Genomic DNA, 17678 nt, shown 5'->3' with positions numbered 1-17678 from the left:
ACATGCATTGCCTAGAAACTGACAAAAAGTGTTATCCTCATTATCATCATCATTTATTTTTTCCTTAAGGACCCCTGTCAGGGTATTACATAAGGGGGGGGTTACAGAAGATAAGGATAGAAAAAAAGATATGGTTACAATTTCTTACAAAACTCAGCCTGTGGATTTGTATTAAAAACAAAAAAAAAAAAAAAGCAAAAAGGCTAATTGAATAAAATGCAAAAGCAAAGCAGCAGAACAGTCACAATGTGACATGGCAATCGCAAAAGAATGAAGGCACAGAACGGTCATTATAAGGTTAGGGTTTAAGGTGATCAGTAAGCAGCTGCTTGAAGATAATGGGGTTGCGCTCATTGACACCTCTATCTGGTAAATTGCTCCCCTCTGCAATGGCGCTAGGCAAAAACGATTGATTAAAGGAAAATATTGAACCATGCAAGCGCTGGATGCTGCAAGAGTTAAAAAGGCGACGAGATGTACGGGTTGGTGGGATTGGAAGCCTTCCATGCAGCTCGGGGAAGTTATAATAATGTCGCTGGAAAAGGCACAGTTTTGCAATTTTCCCATGCAACACCAATGGTTCGAGTCTTAGAGATGATTTAATCGCACTGACGCTTTCTTCACGGCTGTACCTGGAAGTGATGAATCTAGCGGTACAAATTTGTATTGGTTCTAACATATTAATTAAGTAAGCTTGGTGCGGGCTCCAAATAGCTGAGGCGTATTCGAATCAAAATTTCATAAGCTAGTTTTCTTGTGGATGAGGGGCACAGCGCAAGGGTGCGTGTGACGTAACCAAGCGATTTATTTGTGTCGGTAGCCAATTTTGTTATATGGTCGGACCAGGTCAACTTGCTATTAATAGTGATACCGAGATAATACAATTCAACGGTGGATAGGGCTGTCAAGTTTAAAAGGTACGGGTGATCCTTGTTAGAGTGTTTACGGGATACCTGCATAACTTTACATTTGGAGATGTTAAGTTTCATTAAAGAGTTGGAACACTTGGTTTCTAATGAATGTAAGTCTTTTTGGAGCATTGCATGGTTTGTTGGGTCTGTAATGTGATGGTAGATTACGCAGTCATCTGCAAAAAGTCGGATATTGGATGATATGCCATTGGGAAGGTCATTCACGAAGATGAGAAACAGAAGGGGACTGAGGACAGACCCCTGGTACTCCGGAGATGACGCTAGCAGTGGTTGAGCAATGATTTCCGATAGCTGTATACTGGAATCGATTAGCAAGAAAGCAACGGATCCATGACAGTGCGAAATGGTCAAGACCGAGGCATGAAAGTTTGGCCGAAAGCCGCTGATGGGGAACACAGTCAAATGCTTTGGCGAAGTATAGATATATCACGTCAGTTTGAAGCGATGAGTCTAAGCAAATGTCTAAAGTACACTCCCTCCGTGTGAAACTTGGGGCACTATTCTTGACAATTCTTAAGCTATGTATTGGCTGTGGGAAGGTTGTGTCCTCTCCGACTGGCTCCTAAAAGAAAACATGGTGGCAGACAGCAGAAAAATGTGCAGAACGGAAATCCACATTCAAGTTGTCTGTAAAGGCCGAGCCTCGCGGTTCTGGAGAAAATTGATTAATTGATGAATTAATTGATGAAGCCAGAAACAACTGGCTTGCAATGCCACCATTACAGCTGCCATGTTGAGGTGTGTTTATTAAATCCACTCACACCTCGCTAATTTCCAGCAGCACTGTGGTAACGGTGACTGGTGCTCCGATTGTTGGCCGCTCTGCATCACGTGCCAATTGTTCTGACCAGCACATAGGGAGAAATGTGCGCCGGCTGAACTTGGCACCATGTTCTGCGCCTACACACCTGTTGAAGATGCTCCATCTGCAACTCCTGGATTTTTTTCATGAAGCCATGCGTCATGTCAAGTCCCGGAGAAGGCCGACGTGCAACCGACTTGCTCTGCAAGGTCACTTTTCCAACACCCGCTAATCCCAAGTCCTCGGCTCCGAACTGCATGGCGGCTGCGCTCTCTGGCTGATTACCAGCAACTGCACATGGGCAAGAGAAAAGTCCCGTTCACTGACAGACCCAAAAACAGCGGGGAAAAAATTTAAGAGCCCATGTACTGTGGGAATAAGCATTATGCGAAGCATTTGCAATGATTACACAGGCCGCACTACCCACCGGCAGCCAGATCACAGGTGAATCCTGCCACATTACCGAGCCATATTTCTGACTGTCTTAGGCACTGGGCCATGATCCATGGATTAAGGGGAGTGGATATATACAGGTCTCAACTATCATGCATCATGATAAAATATGAAAATGCCACATGGCTGGACAGAACCAAAGTAATGTTGTTCGTCATCCCTTGGAGATACTTAGATTTTCTTTCGCATTCCAAGTAATTACATAGTTAGCACTAATTAATCAACTTCTCAAATATTATATTTAGATGAAAAGTCAATGAGAAAATTGCAGAGATATATCAAAAACTCTCGATACAGCTTTCTGTTGCTCAATATACGCTACATAATAGTGTTTTTCTGACCATGACAGAAAACCTGCTAATACACGCAAAGTGCCTCGAGTGGCCAGTTGCGTGTCACTTTTGCATGTATTTGCGTGCTCCCTTCAGGCATGGAAAAGCACTTTTATGCAACATGTATTGAGCAACAGAAAGCTGTTATCGGGGCCTTCTCATGTTGCTCTACAATTTTCTCACTGACACTTTTAATCTAAATATATTTCAGAAGGTAATTAATACTAATTATGTGATTGGCCGGAATCCAGTAAGTCATCCAAGTATCTCCAAGCGACGGCAAACACGTTACCTTGGTTCCATCCAGCTAGGTGGCATTTGCATATCTTAAAATCTTGTTGCATGATATTGCGACACCCTTTATATGCCACATGCACCAAAGCTGTTGCTATATACGACCATAGATATACGCATCATTACTGTGACATTACTTAATCAACTCCATACTGCATGGTGTAAACAAGAGCACGAACTCCACCCCTCCCGTTCAAGATGTGCTATATCATGAAAGACAGCAGACAGGTGCAAAGTTAAAGGCAGAGGCAAGCAAAGCTTTGCTTTAAACATGTTCTTGCAGTCCTGCCTGTAATGTCCGAGGAATGCACAGCAACAGAAACCGCAGTATGTGCAGACATAAGCACTCAAATTCGCCCGCAGAACCCACGGCCTTCTTTGCTCAGTCCTGACTGACATGTTTGGACTATCTCTGCATGTTGTGCATGACTTGGCAGTGTGGTATGCCCAGTGCCAATGTTATGAACAACAGTGAAGGGTTCATAATATGTCTAGGACTTTTTAAGTGGAGATATCCAAGGAATCTCAGTTGATTAAATGTAGATTCCTTGGACAAAGCAGGTCTACAAGGGCTCTTTTCCCAACATCAGTGTGCTAGTATATGAGAAAACGAAGCAAAACAATACAAGTGGCAAAGCCACCTCTGATATCATGAGGCACCACCCCACGAAATCCCAGATTTCAGAAAAGGTTGGCAGATGCTGGTCACTCCTTCAGTAGTCAGCATTTATTCATCAAGGAGGGCTAAGAACGGTCAGTAGTCATTTGCCATTCAACACTACTGACTGTGCTAGGATCGTTACAATAACATAGTGTGCAAATGACACTAGGAAGCATGTGATGAGGCAGTGTCTTGGTGAAGCACAAAATGTGCAATAAAAATATGGTGAGGCGAGTCAAGGGTTATATTGCAAATAACTATGTAACAAATAAAAAGTAAACGACGGCACAGTTCCAAGTAAGTGCAAACGCAAATTACTTTTCCACTTTTCTAAATATCTGCCAGAATGCAGGCTGGTTTGCAACGCAAGGTCACCTTATCTATGTTGCCACTATTTTTGTTACATGAACATGCAAAGTGAAAGAGCCAATGGGAAGAAACTAAGCTACATTGCTTTCCAGCAACGGCTGCTACAACTTTCATACAAGGTGCTGTTACCCGTTCTGCAGACAGTTGAATACTTAGCAGTCCAGTCTTTCATGGCACAGCTATAATAGTGAGCTGATCACTAATGTTTGCAAAATAGGCACACAGCGTAAGACCAACAACTCCAACATATTCACATAATTTGATATATATCCAGTTCACATAGTTCCCAAATCTGCATAGTTCATGAAGCATGAAGAATGTGCCAATGGCAGGGAAAAAGACAAAACCTTTCTATACACAGTCTTACATGCACCAAAGTATAACGTGTGAATTGAATTAGGTAGCACTTTACACTGCCATGGATTAACAAGCGGTGTGGAGGTTAATGCGAGAAACAAGTGCATGCACCTTGCAAATGAGCAAGGTGACTCTTTCGGGCTATTCTGATCTATTATCACGAGTTTAGAGCGTAAAGGCAAAACGAGAAATTGGACAGGACAGCGACAAGCCCTGGGAGATATTCTACTTTCAGCAAAATTTTTAACTGCACGAGGAAGACATCATCAACAGAAACATAGACACACACACACAAAGTGCTTCGTGTGTGCGTCAATGTTTCTGTTCATGTCCCCTCTTCCTCGCTCACTTTAAGATTTTGCTGAATCTATGAACCGACTTGCCCAATAACATGCGTTCCTTCAGATATTCTACTACAAGAATGTTTAAGAACAGTTTGTAAATAGCGGAGATAGAAGCAAATAAAATGTGAGGTGAGGGATGCCCTCCCCTTGCAGCAAATGCTCACTCCCATCGGCTGCAACCTTCTTCCCATTTTGGGGAAGAGGGCACCTGGTCATGGTCGCGTCACCTGCTGCACCTCTTTTTTGATATAAAAGCCCAGCGTCTGTAGCAGCAAAATGGCACCTAAATTGCCATTGGCTGCGACCTCACGTCACATGCGCGCCTCAACGAAGCAGAGCGGCCGAGGCAACATCTGCTGCCCCGCTTGCGCACCAGGTGTCGCCTGAGGGGAAAGGCATCGCCGTGAAGCCACATCGTCCTCAGGTTCATTTTCCGCGCAAGCTCACGCCCGCGTTCCAACTTCGCCTAGATAATTGCTATAAACAAATTATTGTATAAGAACAGAATAAATTCCAAAAGAAAACGTTGGCGGTGGCGAGTTTCGAACTTCCGAACCCACGCTCTACAGGCCGAGTGTTTTACCAACTGGGCTAAACTTGGTCAAGCGTCTCAATGCGCTCGCTTTCCCGCAAGGAGTTTGTAACTCGAAGGACCGCTCAATAGCGCTCAATTGGAAATCTGCTTTCGTATTCACAACTCCTAAGATGTACTTAGGTGTCATCAGAGTTTTGTCGTTCCCTCTATCCTTCGAGGCAGGGTAAATTTCCGGTGGCGGTTCCGTGCGATTTCCACATCACCAGAATCAATCGCCTTGTTGAATCACTGTTGGCTGTCTGCGCACTGCAGGCAGGCCCTGCGATGTGATCGAAAGCTGTAACGACGTCTCTGCGGAAGAGATGACATGCATTGCTGTGAGAATAAAGGGCACCTGGCCTAAATTTCTTTTTGGTTTTCGCAAAAGCAATCGCCAGGCATGATTACTGTGCGCTTGTTAAGTTGGGAATGCCAAACCTGGTGAGTGCTTCGTGTGTTAAGCAGTAATGTTTCAAGAAGCTTACTGTATTAAATACTGTTGAACACAAAGATCGCCCAACAATAAACAACATTGTGCAAATTATTACAGCTGTCACTGCTACAACCACTTAGGGTTGCATATAGCGGTTTCGACACTAAAAGCAAATATTAATAAAGTGCGAAACTTGGTTGGTACTTGTCTGCAAAAAAAAAAGAGTAACAGCACAAAGAATGGGAAGTGCAGACAGAAGCTTTGCCTGTCGATCAATGTATGCATGTCCAGTTATTTCCGCTGTTGCTCGTTTTTTTCAAGCAAATATTAAGTCAATGTGGACTGTCAGGATACCGCTACAGAAACATCGCAGCGCTTGTTTCATACCAATCCTTGGTTTATTAAGGTCACGTCTGATCTCAAGCGCAATTCAAATCCGGGGATGTTGTGGTGTTGCATACGCCATCGCCACCCTTTACTGCCGCCAGTGAGTAAAACGGCGCCCGACAGCCGACTTTTTTTTTCCCGCAATACCCATAAGTGCAGCCAGAAACTGAGTCAAAACAAAGTTGATAGTGGGAAAGAGGAAGGGAAAGCGCGCACCGAATTGTAAATATTCTTTACGATTCATTACGATTCACTGCGATATAAACTTTTAAACCACTTTTTATTGATGCCTAGTAGCTGGGCACAAAGTTAATTTTTTCATTCCTCTTCAGAATGAAAAAGCGCCGCGCGAAACACGTGTGCGACTATGGCGGTACTGCAGAAGGAGCATTCCCTGTGAGCGGTTTTTCGGCCAACATGGAAATTGCAGTAAGCTAAGAGTACGGAACGACGAAAAACTTCCGATACCGGCAATTCGATAACAGCCGATGCGCCATAAGATCTTGAACAAGAGCGCCCCTGCTGTTTGGCATCACCGCAGAAGAAAAAATTGCCCAAGCACTCCCACCTCAGTGATGGTTGCTGATGCCCTTGTCTCTGTAGTCTGCCAAGAAAAAGGAGGTCGGTTAGCCTACTGCAATTATCTACTGGGCAGAAGAATGCTATTTCCAACTTATTCAAGCTCTGAGTTACGGCCGCAGCATTCAATTCTGTTGCGAACAGACTTGGGCACAACAGTGTTTGCGCCGTTGACAGTACCTCCCGAGGTTCTGCATCTGAATTCATCTTCGGGGCCCTCCCCGAACGCCACTTCTCCCTAGGTCATTGCACACTTGCGGATCATCCTCTGTTCCTCCTGAACTCGGGAAAATCCTGCACGCACAACTGGTTGCGATGCCTGCCGGCGGCATTACTTCTTTCCATGGCTGGCAGAGAAAATGAATAGCGCCGAGATCTATGCTGTATCCATTGTTAGCATCGCAGGCGACAATAAAGACGTTTAGCGTGTCCGCTATTCCAGCAAACAATGTTGGTTTGGGCGGATTGCCCGATGTTCAGGGGCATAAAACATGAGCGGTGCAGCCGCCTGGTGGCATAGAGCTCAACCCAGACACAGAGCTAAAATTGCAGTGACCTATTGTATTGTGCTTCACTGCTGGTGCAAATTTTCGGCAGCGGCATAATTGTGTACACGATTATCCTGCTGTCGAAAATTTACACCAGCAGCTAAGCAGAATATAGAGATTGGCTCTCTGTGTAGTTGAGCTTTGCACCACCAGCTGTCGCCACCAATCTGGCCGCTCACGTTTACGCACCCGTTCAACCGGCAAACCGTTGCCCGCGCTTGCCGGAATACCGGACGCGCTAAAATTTTCTAATAATCAACCTTTGCAGAAGGCTCTTGCGGTAAAGCTTGCATAGATTGTCCATACAATGTCCAACTGCACCTATTGCAGATTACCTGACGAAAGATCCGCACAAGTCGAAACATTATGGTGCGCGCGCTGCGCGCCAGCCACTTCCCGAAGCTGGTCGCGCCTAAAGTCTTGATATTTCGCTCGCCGCGCACCCGCAGTGGTTACTGTGACGCATGTGCGCATGGCGACGATGAAAGCGCCGCGCGAGTCTAGCGCGGTTCTATGTCCTTTCCCCATGAACTTCGAGATCGGGGGCGTACGCAGTCTGACGATCCCAAAGGCCACGGCTTACGCAGCCTTTGAGATTGTCGGATTGCACGCGTGTCAGAACCCCAAGCCCATGTTTGGCCAAAGCCGTAAATCTATCTCTAGCGCCGTCGTCACCGGTTCTCCGTGTCGCGTTTGAGGAAAGAAGCGGCAAAGGGTCCGACTGGCGGGCGCGCTCGAAGGTCCAGGCCGCCCTCTGCTCGGGCGTCTCAAGATTCCGAACTTCCGCTGGTTCTTTCTTCGCGCTAAACGGAGCCCGCTGCCCGCAGGCTTCGAGTATTTCGGGTGCAATATGTGCGCGTTTGGGTCAAGACGGGGCGAAACTTCGATTAAAGCGACAATTCCAATAAAACGACTACGCTGAAACGCGGGTTTACTATCTCAGTTCGCACATACTGGAACTGCCCCCGAGCACTGAGAGCGGGAGCGTTTCCATGTTAGTTGAAAGGTCATCAACGTATTCTGTAGCTCCACCGTAGCTGCAAGTGTTTCGCGCGACGCTTTCATTTCGAAGAGGAATGAATTGACGTAACAGAGCTTTCGCGATGACTCGCGAAGTTAATGCGATTAGCACTGAATGCTGCATTGACAAGGGCGTAACGCGGCATGTAGGTCGTGCTCCTCTTTTGCACTTCGATGACGATGTCTGTCATGTCATGCATAAGCTGATAGTTCCTTCACAGTGCAGGAGTCCGGGAGGCAGTTGATATCGCAACAAAAATTAGGGTAAAGCCCGCGGATGGCCCGCGACTTCCAGTCCGCGAAAGACGAACGCGATTCTGGCAGCTCTCGGACTGGTGGGTGGAGCTTCCGAAGCTGTCCGAGCAATACCGAATGCGGCGCAGCAATCCCAAGCACTTCGGGATTGATAATCGCAGAGGCCCAGTGATGTTCCCCCTTTGCTGCAATATTTTCTGCTCTGATTTTCTTACTTGAAAGCGAGAGAAAAAAAAATCAAAGAAAACAGGAGCTGGAATATCACATTATATGACGAGTACTAGTTATCGCACAGTGCGGCGAAACCGTACGTGCTATCGGCGTCAAATGAAACGCGAACAGCGTTGCGCGCGGTACAGTTTGCACAATCACCGTTACTGCGCCGACATCTTTTCTTGCCTTATAATAAAGAAAGAGCCAGAAGAGAAACGAAAATATCGCAGTATCAAGAGAGCATCGTTCAGTGCGATCAGACCCGATCGAACCAGTTGTGCGCGCCTGTTAATGGAATGTCTGGACGGCGCGCATCATACAAGTGTCACACGACCACTTTGCATAGCGATCAAGCCCCATAAAAATCGTCGAAACTCGATAAAAAATTAAAAAAAATATATAAAGGTCCAAATTTTCGACCGCGATAGGCTCACTCGCGCAGCTTGCGCGAAGGAACCAATGGGGCCCGAGAAATTCGATCTGGATCGGGCTTGATCGCGATCATCAAGTGCGCCATGCTTCGGCCACGCGCTCCGCTGTTCGTTTCATTTGACGCCGATAGTACAGGCACATGAAAAATGTTCTGATCACGCCTTCCTCATCCGTACAGCTGTGGTTGCACCGGCGATATCATGTGGCGGCGAGACGCACTACAAAGCGGGTGACAGCACGAAGCACTGCGAGGCTACGGCAAGATCGCGAGGTCTGCGCTCGATTGCGAGAAAGGGGACTCCGCAAAAGACGCAGTATTTTAGCATTGATTGGCGACCAACGATTTCAAACTACCAACGTTTTCCCAACACTCATGCGTCAAGTTCGGTCGATGACGAGTGAAAAGAGTTCCGCACAATATGCATAGATGCCGGCGAGAAGAGCAACGTCATTACAGCTAACGCGTTCATCTACCCAAGGCGCTACATGGACAATGAAAAACAAACTGCAGCTTTTCGATCGTTCATTCGTAACTAGTGTGGGCCCAAAAGCCCACCACAATATGCAATTCGTACCGACCTTGAATATCGGGAAGTTGAGAAATCCTTTAGTGTGACTGCGATCCTTGGAACACCTTCCACTGCAGCTGTACAGGTTGGCGGTAAATACAACAAAGAAATGACGCACTTTGGTGAACGGTCCCCGGTGCAGCAGAGACGGCAGCGATGCAAAAAAAGAAAACGATGCCTCAGGCAATCAAGGCTGCCCACCTCACCGTTTAATGGTTTAACCTTAAATGGTCACACAACGGACGCTACGCCAAGGAACGCTCTCGAGGTAAGTGCGACCAGAATGGAAAATTGAAGGCGCAACGGTTGCGGTGCGTGTGCTTTCCTAATTGGTCGGAGAAGTGTCACGTGAATTCTCCACACTCGCCAATGAAGATGCCAAGACAAAGAGAAAATCGCGCACCATGCCCTCTCAATTTGGAAGAAAGTAGTAGAAGAGCAATATGTATTATTCGCTCTTTCCCCTCCTGGGCTTCGCTGCGCTTTGCCACATGCTCTTTTCTGCGCTCCCTTCATGTGTCCTCTTTCTTGGAGCTTCACTTGCGCGTGCATGTGCGGGGAACATGGCGGAAAAGCGTTAAGACTTCTTGCGCTTCGACTGTATTGCGTGCTGCGCGGCAGAGACAATTGAGCATCTGCTCATCCCTGTCTATTCCGAGAGGTCTGCTCGGTTCGCATCGTTTCGACGCTCGAGCCTTCCTGCGGTCTCGCCGTCACGACTTCTGTTACCAGGCCTTTAACTGCGTCGCCTGCCTGCCGCTGTTAGCTATGTGTTCTGGGAGGGGGATGACGGATATTCCTTTCACTTCTTACCTCTTTATGTCCCAATCCCGTTCCCCAATAAGCTGAGACATGCTCCCTAACCCTAAAGGGCTGCAGAAAAGAGCGCTTCTGCCTTTCTTCTCTCTCATCCAGTCGTGAAATGGCGTTCGTGCCGGTATGGATGCACATAAATCGTTCGTTTAAATTTTGCAAAGCCACGCGCAACGAACGAGAAAGCACATATGCCGTGACTAATGTTCACGTAAAGAGCCATTTGAAGTGCGTCGGCATCGTACGCAGTAGTGGCGAACAAAGCGCTGCTCGGTATAAAAGAGTGACGCCACGTATTGCACCAAAGGTCGAATTCTCGATAGTTCTCGACTGACAGCTCTCCGTCTACTTTGGCGTGACGCATAGTGACATGGCGTCTGGAGCGACGCCTCACTAAACGTGGCGCGATGGTGCTACCTGCGCTAGAGTGCCCCAATGTCCTCCTCGCCCACCGCTCCGTAGATGGTGTAGACACTGGGACTCTTCGATTTTCCTCTTCTGATTTCCCGGCCGTGGGCTGCCAGACATGGAGGAAGGAAGAACGTTAGGAGGGAGCATCGCGCAAAGCGATTGAATCCAAACCTGTCGGCCCAACAAGTGATCGGACGTTAAAGTGCGCGGTTGGTTTTAGTGCTTCCGTTTTGCAGTCAGAGCCACGGCATGGCAGCCGGACGAGCGTGCACCGAATAAAAGCTACTGGCAAAGCTACTGGGAACCAAACGTTTCGGCAAATCTCGATTCTTGATCCGTCATCTGGATGCGAGAAGTCACACGTTGGGCCGCCAACACGTGACCAAGGGGCAAGCATGGGGCTAGCTTCAGGGAGCGCTCGCTTGCCAAGGCTGGCTGCGTGACGCAATGCTCTCAACTTTTTTCTTCCTCCGTGCTGCCGGAGCCAGCAAGAGCGCCTTCGTTTTTCCCCACCGCGCGACGCACTTCCGCCGCGCGTTCGTTTTATTCGAGCTGGACAGTTCTCGTTACCTGTGGGCTGCCAGAACCAGCCAAAACGATTTTTGTTCGGCTGCTCTCTGGAGGAAGAAAGAAATGCACTTTATTGAAAACGAGGAAAACGGGAAGCGGGAGCCGAGATCAGGCGGAAGGGGCTAGGGTGGTGTCCAGCTGGCCACGACCTTGGCCACCCAGTCCGCCATCCTGGCTTGAGTTTGATGGTTAGTAGATTTTCGTGTGGAGTCCCACGCCTCCTGTGAGGGAGCCTGCCACAGGAGATTTCTTGGGGGAGAATTATTCCTGCAGCTCCATAGAAAATGATGCTGATCGGCTGGATCTGTGTCGCAATATTCACGTTTCGAATTATAGTCGCCTTCGGAAATATAAGATAGAAATTTGGGGGACCTAACAATCTCTGTTTGCACCCTGCGGAGATTCATGGCCTGCGTTTTACCAAGGGAGGAATCCGGTGGTGCATATATCCACCGGTACTCCCTGTTGGCGCTGACGATTTCTTTGTAGCTGTGGCTGGGCGTCGTTCCACCTGGCAACGGTACCCGACGTGCTTCCACCTCCCGGTTATTTAATTCTCGGGCAGCACAGTGGGCCATTTCGTTCCCGCCATTCCCGGAGGGGGGCCGGCATCAAGATAAGCGTAACTTCGCCAACCGTTTGACTGAGTATTTCGAAGGCTTGAGGGCCTACGGATCCTTGCAAGTAACTTCTAATAGCGGTTCGATATTGTGAAATACTACGAAGCTATACCTGCTATGCCAAGCGCAATCGTGGCTTCTTCGGATTCGTGAATGGAGCGTGCGTTTATTTTACGGGAGCTCCCTGCATGACCTTCGTTGTCGACTGCCGCAATTGTGAATGTGTGAGCGCTTTCCTGTGCAGCGTCCACGTGTATAGCTGGTTTGTTGCTAAGGCGGCAGCCGAGTGTCTCGACCCGAGTCTTCCTCCTCCCTACATTGTTTTCTCCCCTGTTTTGAGGAAGGGGGGAATGATATTTTTATTCCTGATGCTGCTGGGAATACGAATTCTATCCGTTATCCTGACAACGGGATGGAGATTCATGGCTTCTAGAATTCTGTGCCCTTGAGCAGAATGTCATAGCCTGAGAGGCGCCACAGTTCCGTAGCCTTACGTGCTTCATTGATTTCTTCTATTGTTATGCACCACGATGTCGAGGAGACACCGGCTACTGGTGCCTTTAGGGTACTGTGTACTAGAATCTAGTACACTGTGCTTTAGGGATTGCCAATGCTGTCTTGTAGACGGTCCTGATCACGGTATTGAGTGTATTAAAGTCAGATTTTCGGACTTAGAGAGAGGGGCGCGCGTGGGCCAGCCTTCCAATAAAGAAGGCTTGGACTGCAGCCTGCATGCCTCCTGTTCTTTTGTTCCCTGGTTCCGATTCGTCATTATGAGCATATTACTGAGTTGTTGGACTCTAGTGCTTAGCGTACTAAAGGTTACTGAATTCTGGGCCGTTTCTGGGGTGTACAAACTGAGTACTCGGCACCTGCGCGCCGTCGATTAGAACTTTATATTTGTCTATGGTATTAAGTAGTTCCGACTTTACCGGAGAGCACTCGAGTGCGTTCTTACGAGCATGTCTTTGGGCTGCACGGTTCTGGCTACCCGCGGGCTGCCAGAACCAGCCAGGAGGATTTTGGCTTTGCTGTTCTCTGGATGTTCTCCGGCTAGCAGACCACGACGAAAGAGGCCGTGAGCGCTCACCGCCATCTTTGTGCGGACTTGACGGATTGCAGTGCGGGCGCTCATATCCAGCTTTAGTGGACACGTAGCGGCGCTGGCATCGAGGCACCCTAGTGGACACGTACCACTAGCGCCCCAAGCGGCCCCGGCACGAAGCTAGCGCGTTTTCAATGGAACGAGCGGGGTTTTTGCGAATAACAAAAGCTGCAGGTTGATTATCGAAAAAGGCAGGTGACAGACGTGTTCTGGAAGACAATCCACACGAGCCGAATGTAGTGATCACGCTATGGCACGTAAGAATTTTGTTCCCACAGCGGTTAAAGATTTAGCAATTGAAGCCTATGGAAACGACGAAAATTTGTACTCGATTTTCGAGGCAAGAACGGTGCCTATAATTAACCTACGACGTCTATCGTAATACGCAGTGCAGCGTATGTAGTCCGGAGACTCAGCTTTCGATTGATGCCTACCTCGACTCTCCACACATGGCGTAACACTGTTCCCAAAAGCGTTTTTTGTAACACTGTCGTGAAAATTCACGTGGTATCTACAAAAACATGAGCGTACCGCTAGGCAAAGCCTTGGAAGTTGTTGTCTAGTATACATAGTGGATTCGAGTGCCTTAATTAACTATATATTAATTAACTTCGCCTTAATTACCATGATAGTAAGTGGGTTCGACTCCTACCAATGCTCGTGTGTTCGAGTATCGTAATGAACTCTATCGTAAGTAAACATGTGCCTTAATTATCTCTACCTTGATTAATTTCGCCCTAATGAACACCAAAGGTCGTGTGTTGGATTCCCACTAAAGGTAATGTGTTCGAGTGCCTTAACGATATCTTAGAAACTGGGCCTTAATTAGCATCGCCCTAATTGACGCCAACGGTCGCGGGTTCGAAAGGTTCCCCCAATGGTTGTGGGTTCGAGTGCCTTAACTCTATTTTAATTAACTGTGCCTTAATTAACTTCGCCTAATTCACTGCTTAATCCACGCTGCCTTAACTGGCGTCGTGAAGTGCCTCGATTGGTTCGCTTGGGCTCCCGTGACTTTTTTGGACCATCGTGTGGTCGCTCATGAGTCATACCATGCGTTCGCATTAATAATTGATTAGTACTAAGCAGCAACAGCTGATTACAACTACTAATCAGCTACTTACAGCTACTCATCAGCAGCAGCTGATTAATAGAGCGCAGTGGACGGCCGGGGCTGCTGCGGCCCTGGACTAAGGACTCCACAATGCACTCTGGGGCAGCGCAGCAGCATTTTCACAGCTACGTGAAGTTTTTTAATCAGTCTCCTGAACGCGAGACTATATAAACATTTAAAAACGCATCGGTGAAGACACTTGCTGAGTACGTAAGTTGTGAAGTCGGAGGAACTGAGCCCCTTCGCCAACACAGAGCTGCGCCCGCGTAGAGCGACCTGCGGTGCTCCCGCCCTCTGGCGGCAAACCAAGACACGGGGGCACCCGCGATGTACGGCGCCTACGGAGAGTTTGACAAATGAACCTAGTCTAGTAACGTTTGCCTGCCCTCCCCCCCCCCCCTGAAGCCTTGCACGCGATGGAAGGTGGTGCGCTACCTCCCCGCTTGCGGTAACAATTTTATCACCCTTGGACTTTATATTGAACTTCACGGCGACAATGACGCCGACGGCAGGAATGCGCATGGAGTGTCCATATACTTGCTATTGCACTGAAAGTATGTCTGTCAGAGCGAAGCGGTGTGTACTACATGCGGCAAGAGACACGAAGGCGGCAGCCTGCTGGGGATGAATGCAAACAGACCTCGCCCAAATGCCGCAACTGTGAAGAGGAAGGTCACTCGGCGACTGACTCGAAGTATCCAGCGAAAGTGAAGTCCGACGCATAACTCGCTAAGAAACTCCGCTGACGGCTCTGCTGTCATCGTGGTAGGCACGGCACGCATCAATCGAGAAGCCGCCACAGAACTGTCCAGCCACATGACGTTAAAACGACGCAGCGGCTACTTGAGCGCGAAAACGTCTCAAGCAGTGGGCAAGATTGTTTCGAAGAACTGCGTACAACCGACACCGGGAGGACGCGGTTGCAACGTCAACTACTGAGCAGAGCTCAAGCGAACTCGACCAAGTGCTTACAAGCCGGGGAACGCTTCGCTTCGCCTTATACGACACCGACACCAACTTCACCATCGTAGCTACTCGATCCATTGAAAGACAGTGTCGAAGCTGAGGCCGCAGAACTCGTACGACAGAACGCCGAACTGCGGCCAGAAACTAGAAGAAAACGAAAAAAAAAAACACGTGGCTCTACTCGAATGGCTTCGTGCCATGCGACAGCAGTAGTCATGTAATCAGCAGGAGCTCACTAAAACGCAAGAAACATACTCTGCTAACAAACAGCAGATAGACCTTTCTCTTCTGGTAAAACACATTTTTTATCCTCTCCTCCAAGCGCTGTGGAAGCACTTCCAGTGACAATATGGCTTGTTCCGTCAGCTCTTCGCCTTGCGTCAGTAGCCTCCCGGCTACGTCCCTCTCCGCACGTTCTACAGTAGAACTGCCAGGGGCTGGGCACCTGTGCAAGAGAACTGAACATCTTGTTTGCCTATGTCGGACGCCCTTTTGCGCTTCTACTTCAAGAGATTAATGTCACATAACAGACACGACAGTTCAGTGATTATTACCAGCCGTCAATAGGGCGTCGAAACAGGAAACGACACTGAAACTCGCAGCGCAATGGTATCGCTGGTGCAACCGACGAATATGTGACACGGGCACAAGCGGCTGTCTTTGTCCGCACAAACATTCCGCAAACGCACATTCACACGTCTATGTATTCGACTGCCGTGCAGGAAATGGAAGCTGTCCGTTGCAAGATCGCAAACGCAGTGCAGTGCTGGTATCGGCATACATGTGTGCAACAGGGATTTAGCTCCCGCATACGCTCTTCTTCACATGGATTCGCGCTTTGCACAGACGTTACCCAAACGACGACTTCCCGTTAGGCGGCGATTTCAACGCCAAGCATCCGCAGTGAAGCTACGATTATCACACGCACCGTGGAACGGCACTCGTAGATGCCACGGAGACAGCTGGCGTTGTGCTGGCAAATGACACCGACTACACCACCCGCGGCGCGCTGCTTAGTGGACAGCGTAGCAAGACTCCGCACCAGCCTGCGTGAAACACTGGCGATGCGAACCGGACGCAGGGGGCAGCGACAACTACCCACTGTGGATTGCTTTGAGCGTGGGACGAAAACGTGCGGCCGGGCGTGCTGTGCACACGATCGTATGGGATGCTTACAGAAGAGCATCTGCGGAGCAAGTCAAGACTGCTTCTGTACGGGAGCGGGCGTCCCGCGCCCTACGCATGTCCACTACTGAGACAGAGGTAGGAGCTGATGCTCCGGCGCCGGACATACACATGATCAACCTTTGAGATGCACCACATTACCGTTACATTATTATATTAGCCTTACAATTAGTCCGTGGTTTTCAGCCCCCAACGGCTGCGGAGCACCTGTCCAAGGTGGCGGTCGCACCTTCAACGCAGCAGAGGGTGCTAAGAACCTCTCCACCCGGACAGGCCACCATTGAAAACTGAACCTGGCAACCTTGAACACGTGAACCTTCTAAAGTGAGGCGTGCTTAGGAGAGCTCCTTTAAGAATTATCAGGTATTGCGTGGCATATTATTGGCCTTACCTAGGATAGAAGAATTGGTGAGGCTCACACAGGGCTTTTTAATGGCCACGTCCTGTGCTACAGAGGACTCCCAGATAAGAAGCAACACGGTGTAGGATTCTTAACCCATAAAGACATAGCGGACAATATTGATGAATTCCACAGTGTTATTTAGAGGGTAGCAGTCGTAGTAATAACGCTAAAAGGGAGATAGAGATTAAAGGCAGTACAAGCCTACGCTACAACCTCCAGTCATGATGATGAAGGGATAGAACAGTTTTATGAAGATGTTGAATTAGCAATGACAAAGGTTCAAGCTCAGTATGGTGTAGTCATGGGCTACTCCAGTGCAAAACGGTGGAAAAATCAGGTTGGGGGAACACGTAATTGGTAACTACGGCAACGGCTCTAGAAAAGCAGATGATAGATGATGGTAGAATCCGCGGAAAGGAATAGAATGATGAATTCCTTCTTCAGGAAGCACAGTGAACAGGAAGTGAACCTGGAAAAGCCATAACGAAGAAACAAGAAATGAAATATATTTCGTACTGTCTGCCGACCCCAGTATAGTTAAGAATGTAAAAATTTTAGGTAGAGTAAAAGGCAATGGCCATAGATTTGTGAGGTCTAGGATTGCTTTCAATTTGAATAGAGAAAGATCTTGCGTTGGGGGGGGGGGGGGGCAGCACAGCCATCCTGTTCAAGAAATGTAATAAAATAACGAGGCAAATCCTGGAACCATATTACATTTCATAGCAAAAAGATGGTTGTATGAGTCACCCTTCGGTTGCCACGTTAGATAAAGAGATGTTGCTGCTTTCCTCGTATCTGTAGATTTCAGAACATTCATGTGATCACTGTGTGCGGCCTAGATGGAATCCTGAGATTTTTTGCGCAGATCTCTACTGTATAAAAGTCTGATGCTTCCGAAAAAGTAAAACCGGTTGTTAGAAAGCGCTCGTCATTGTGT

At 48.2% G+C, this 17678-nt stretch overlaps 1 protein-coding gene across 1 annotated transcript in view; it reads right to left on the bottom strand.

Annotated features, from left to right (window-relative positions):
• LOC142573048 (uncharacterized) overlaps positions 1-17678 on the bottom strand; it is a 94715-nt gene that overhangs the window by 49071 nt on the left and 27966 nt on the right. The window contains exon 2 of the mRNA XM_075682550.1: positions 1841-2025. Within this exon, the coding sequence (XP_075538665.1) occupies positions 1841-1993 (153 nt within the window). The 5' untranslated portion in view covers positions 1994-2025. The remainder of the gene's footprint in view (positions 1-1840; positions 2026-17678) is intronic.

Source organism: Dermacentor variabilis, chromosome 2 (genome assembly GCF_050947875.1).
Source record: "Dermacentor variabilis isolate Ectoservices chromosome 2, ASM5094787v1, whole genome shotgun sequence".
Lineage (NCBI taxonomy): Eukaryota > Metazoa > Arthropoda > Arachnida > Ixodida > Ixodidae > Dermacentor > Dermacentor variabilis.
The sequence above is the reverse complement of the archived record's forward strand: the minus strand, read 5'-3'. Positions and strand labels throughout refer to the sequence as shown.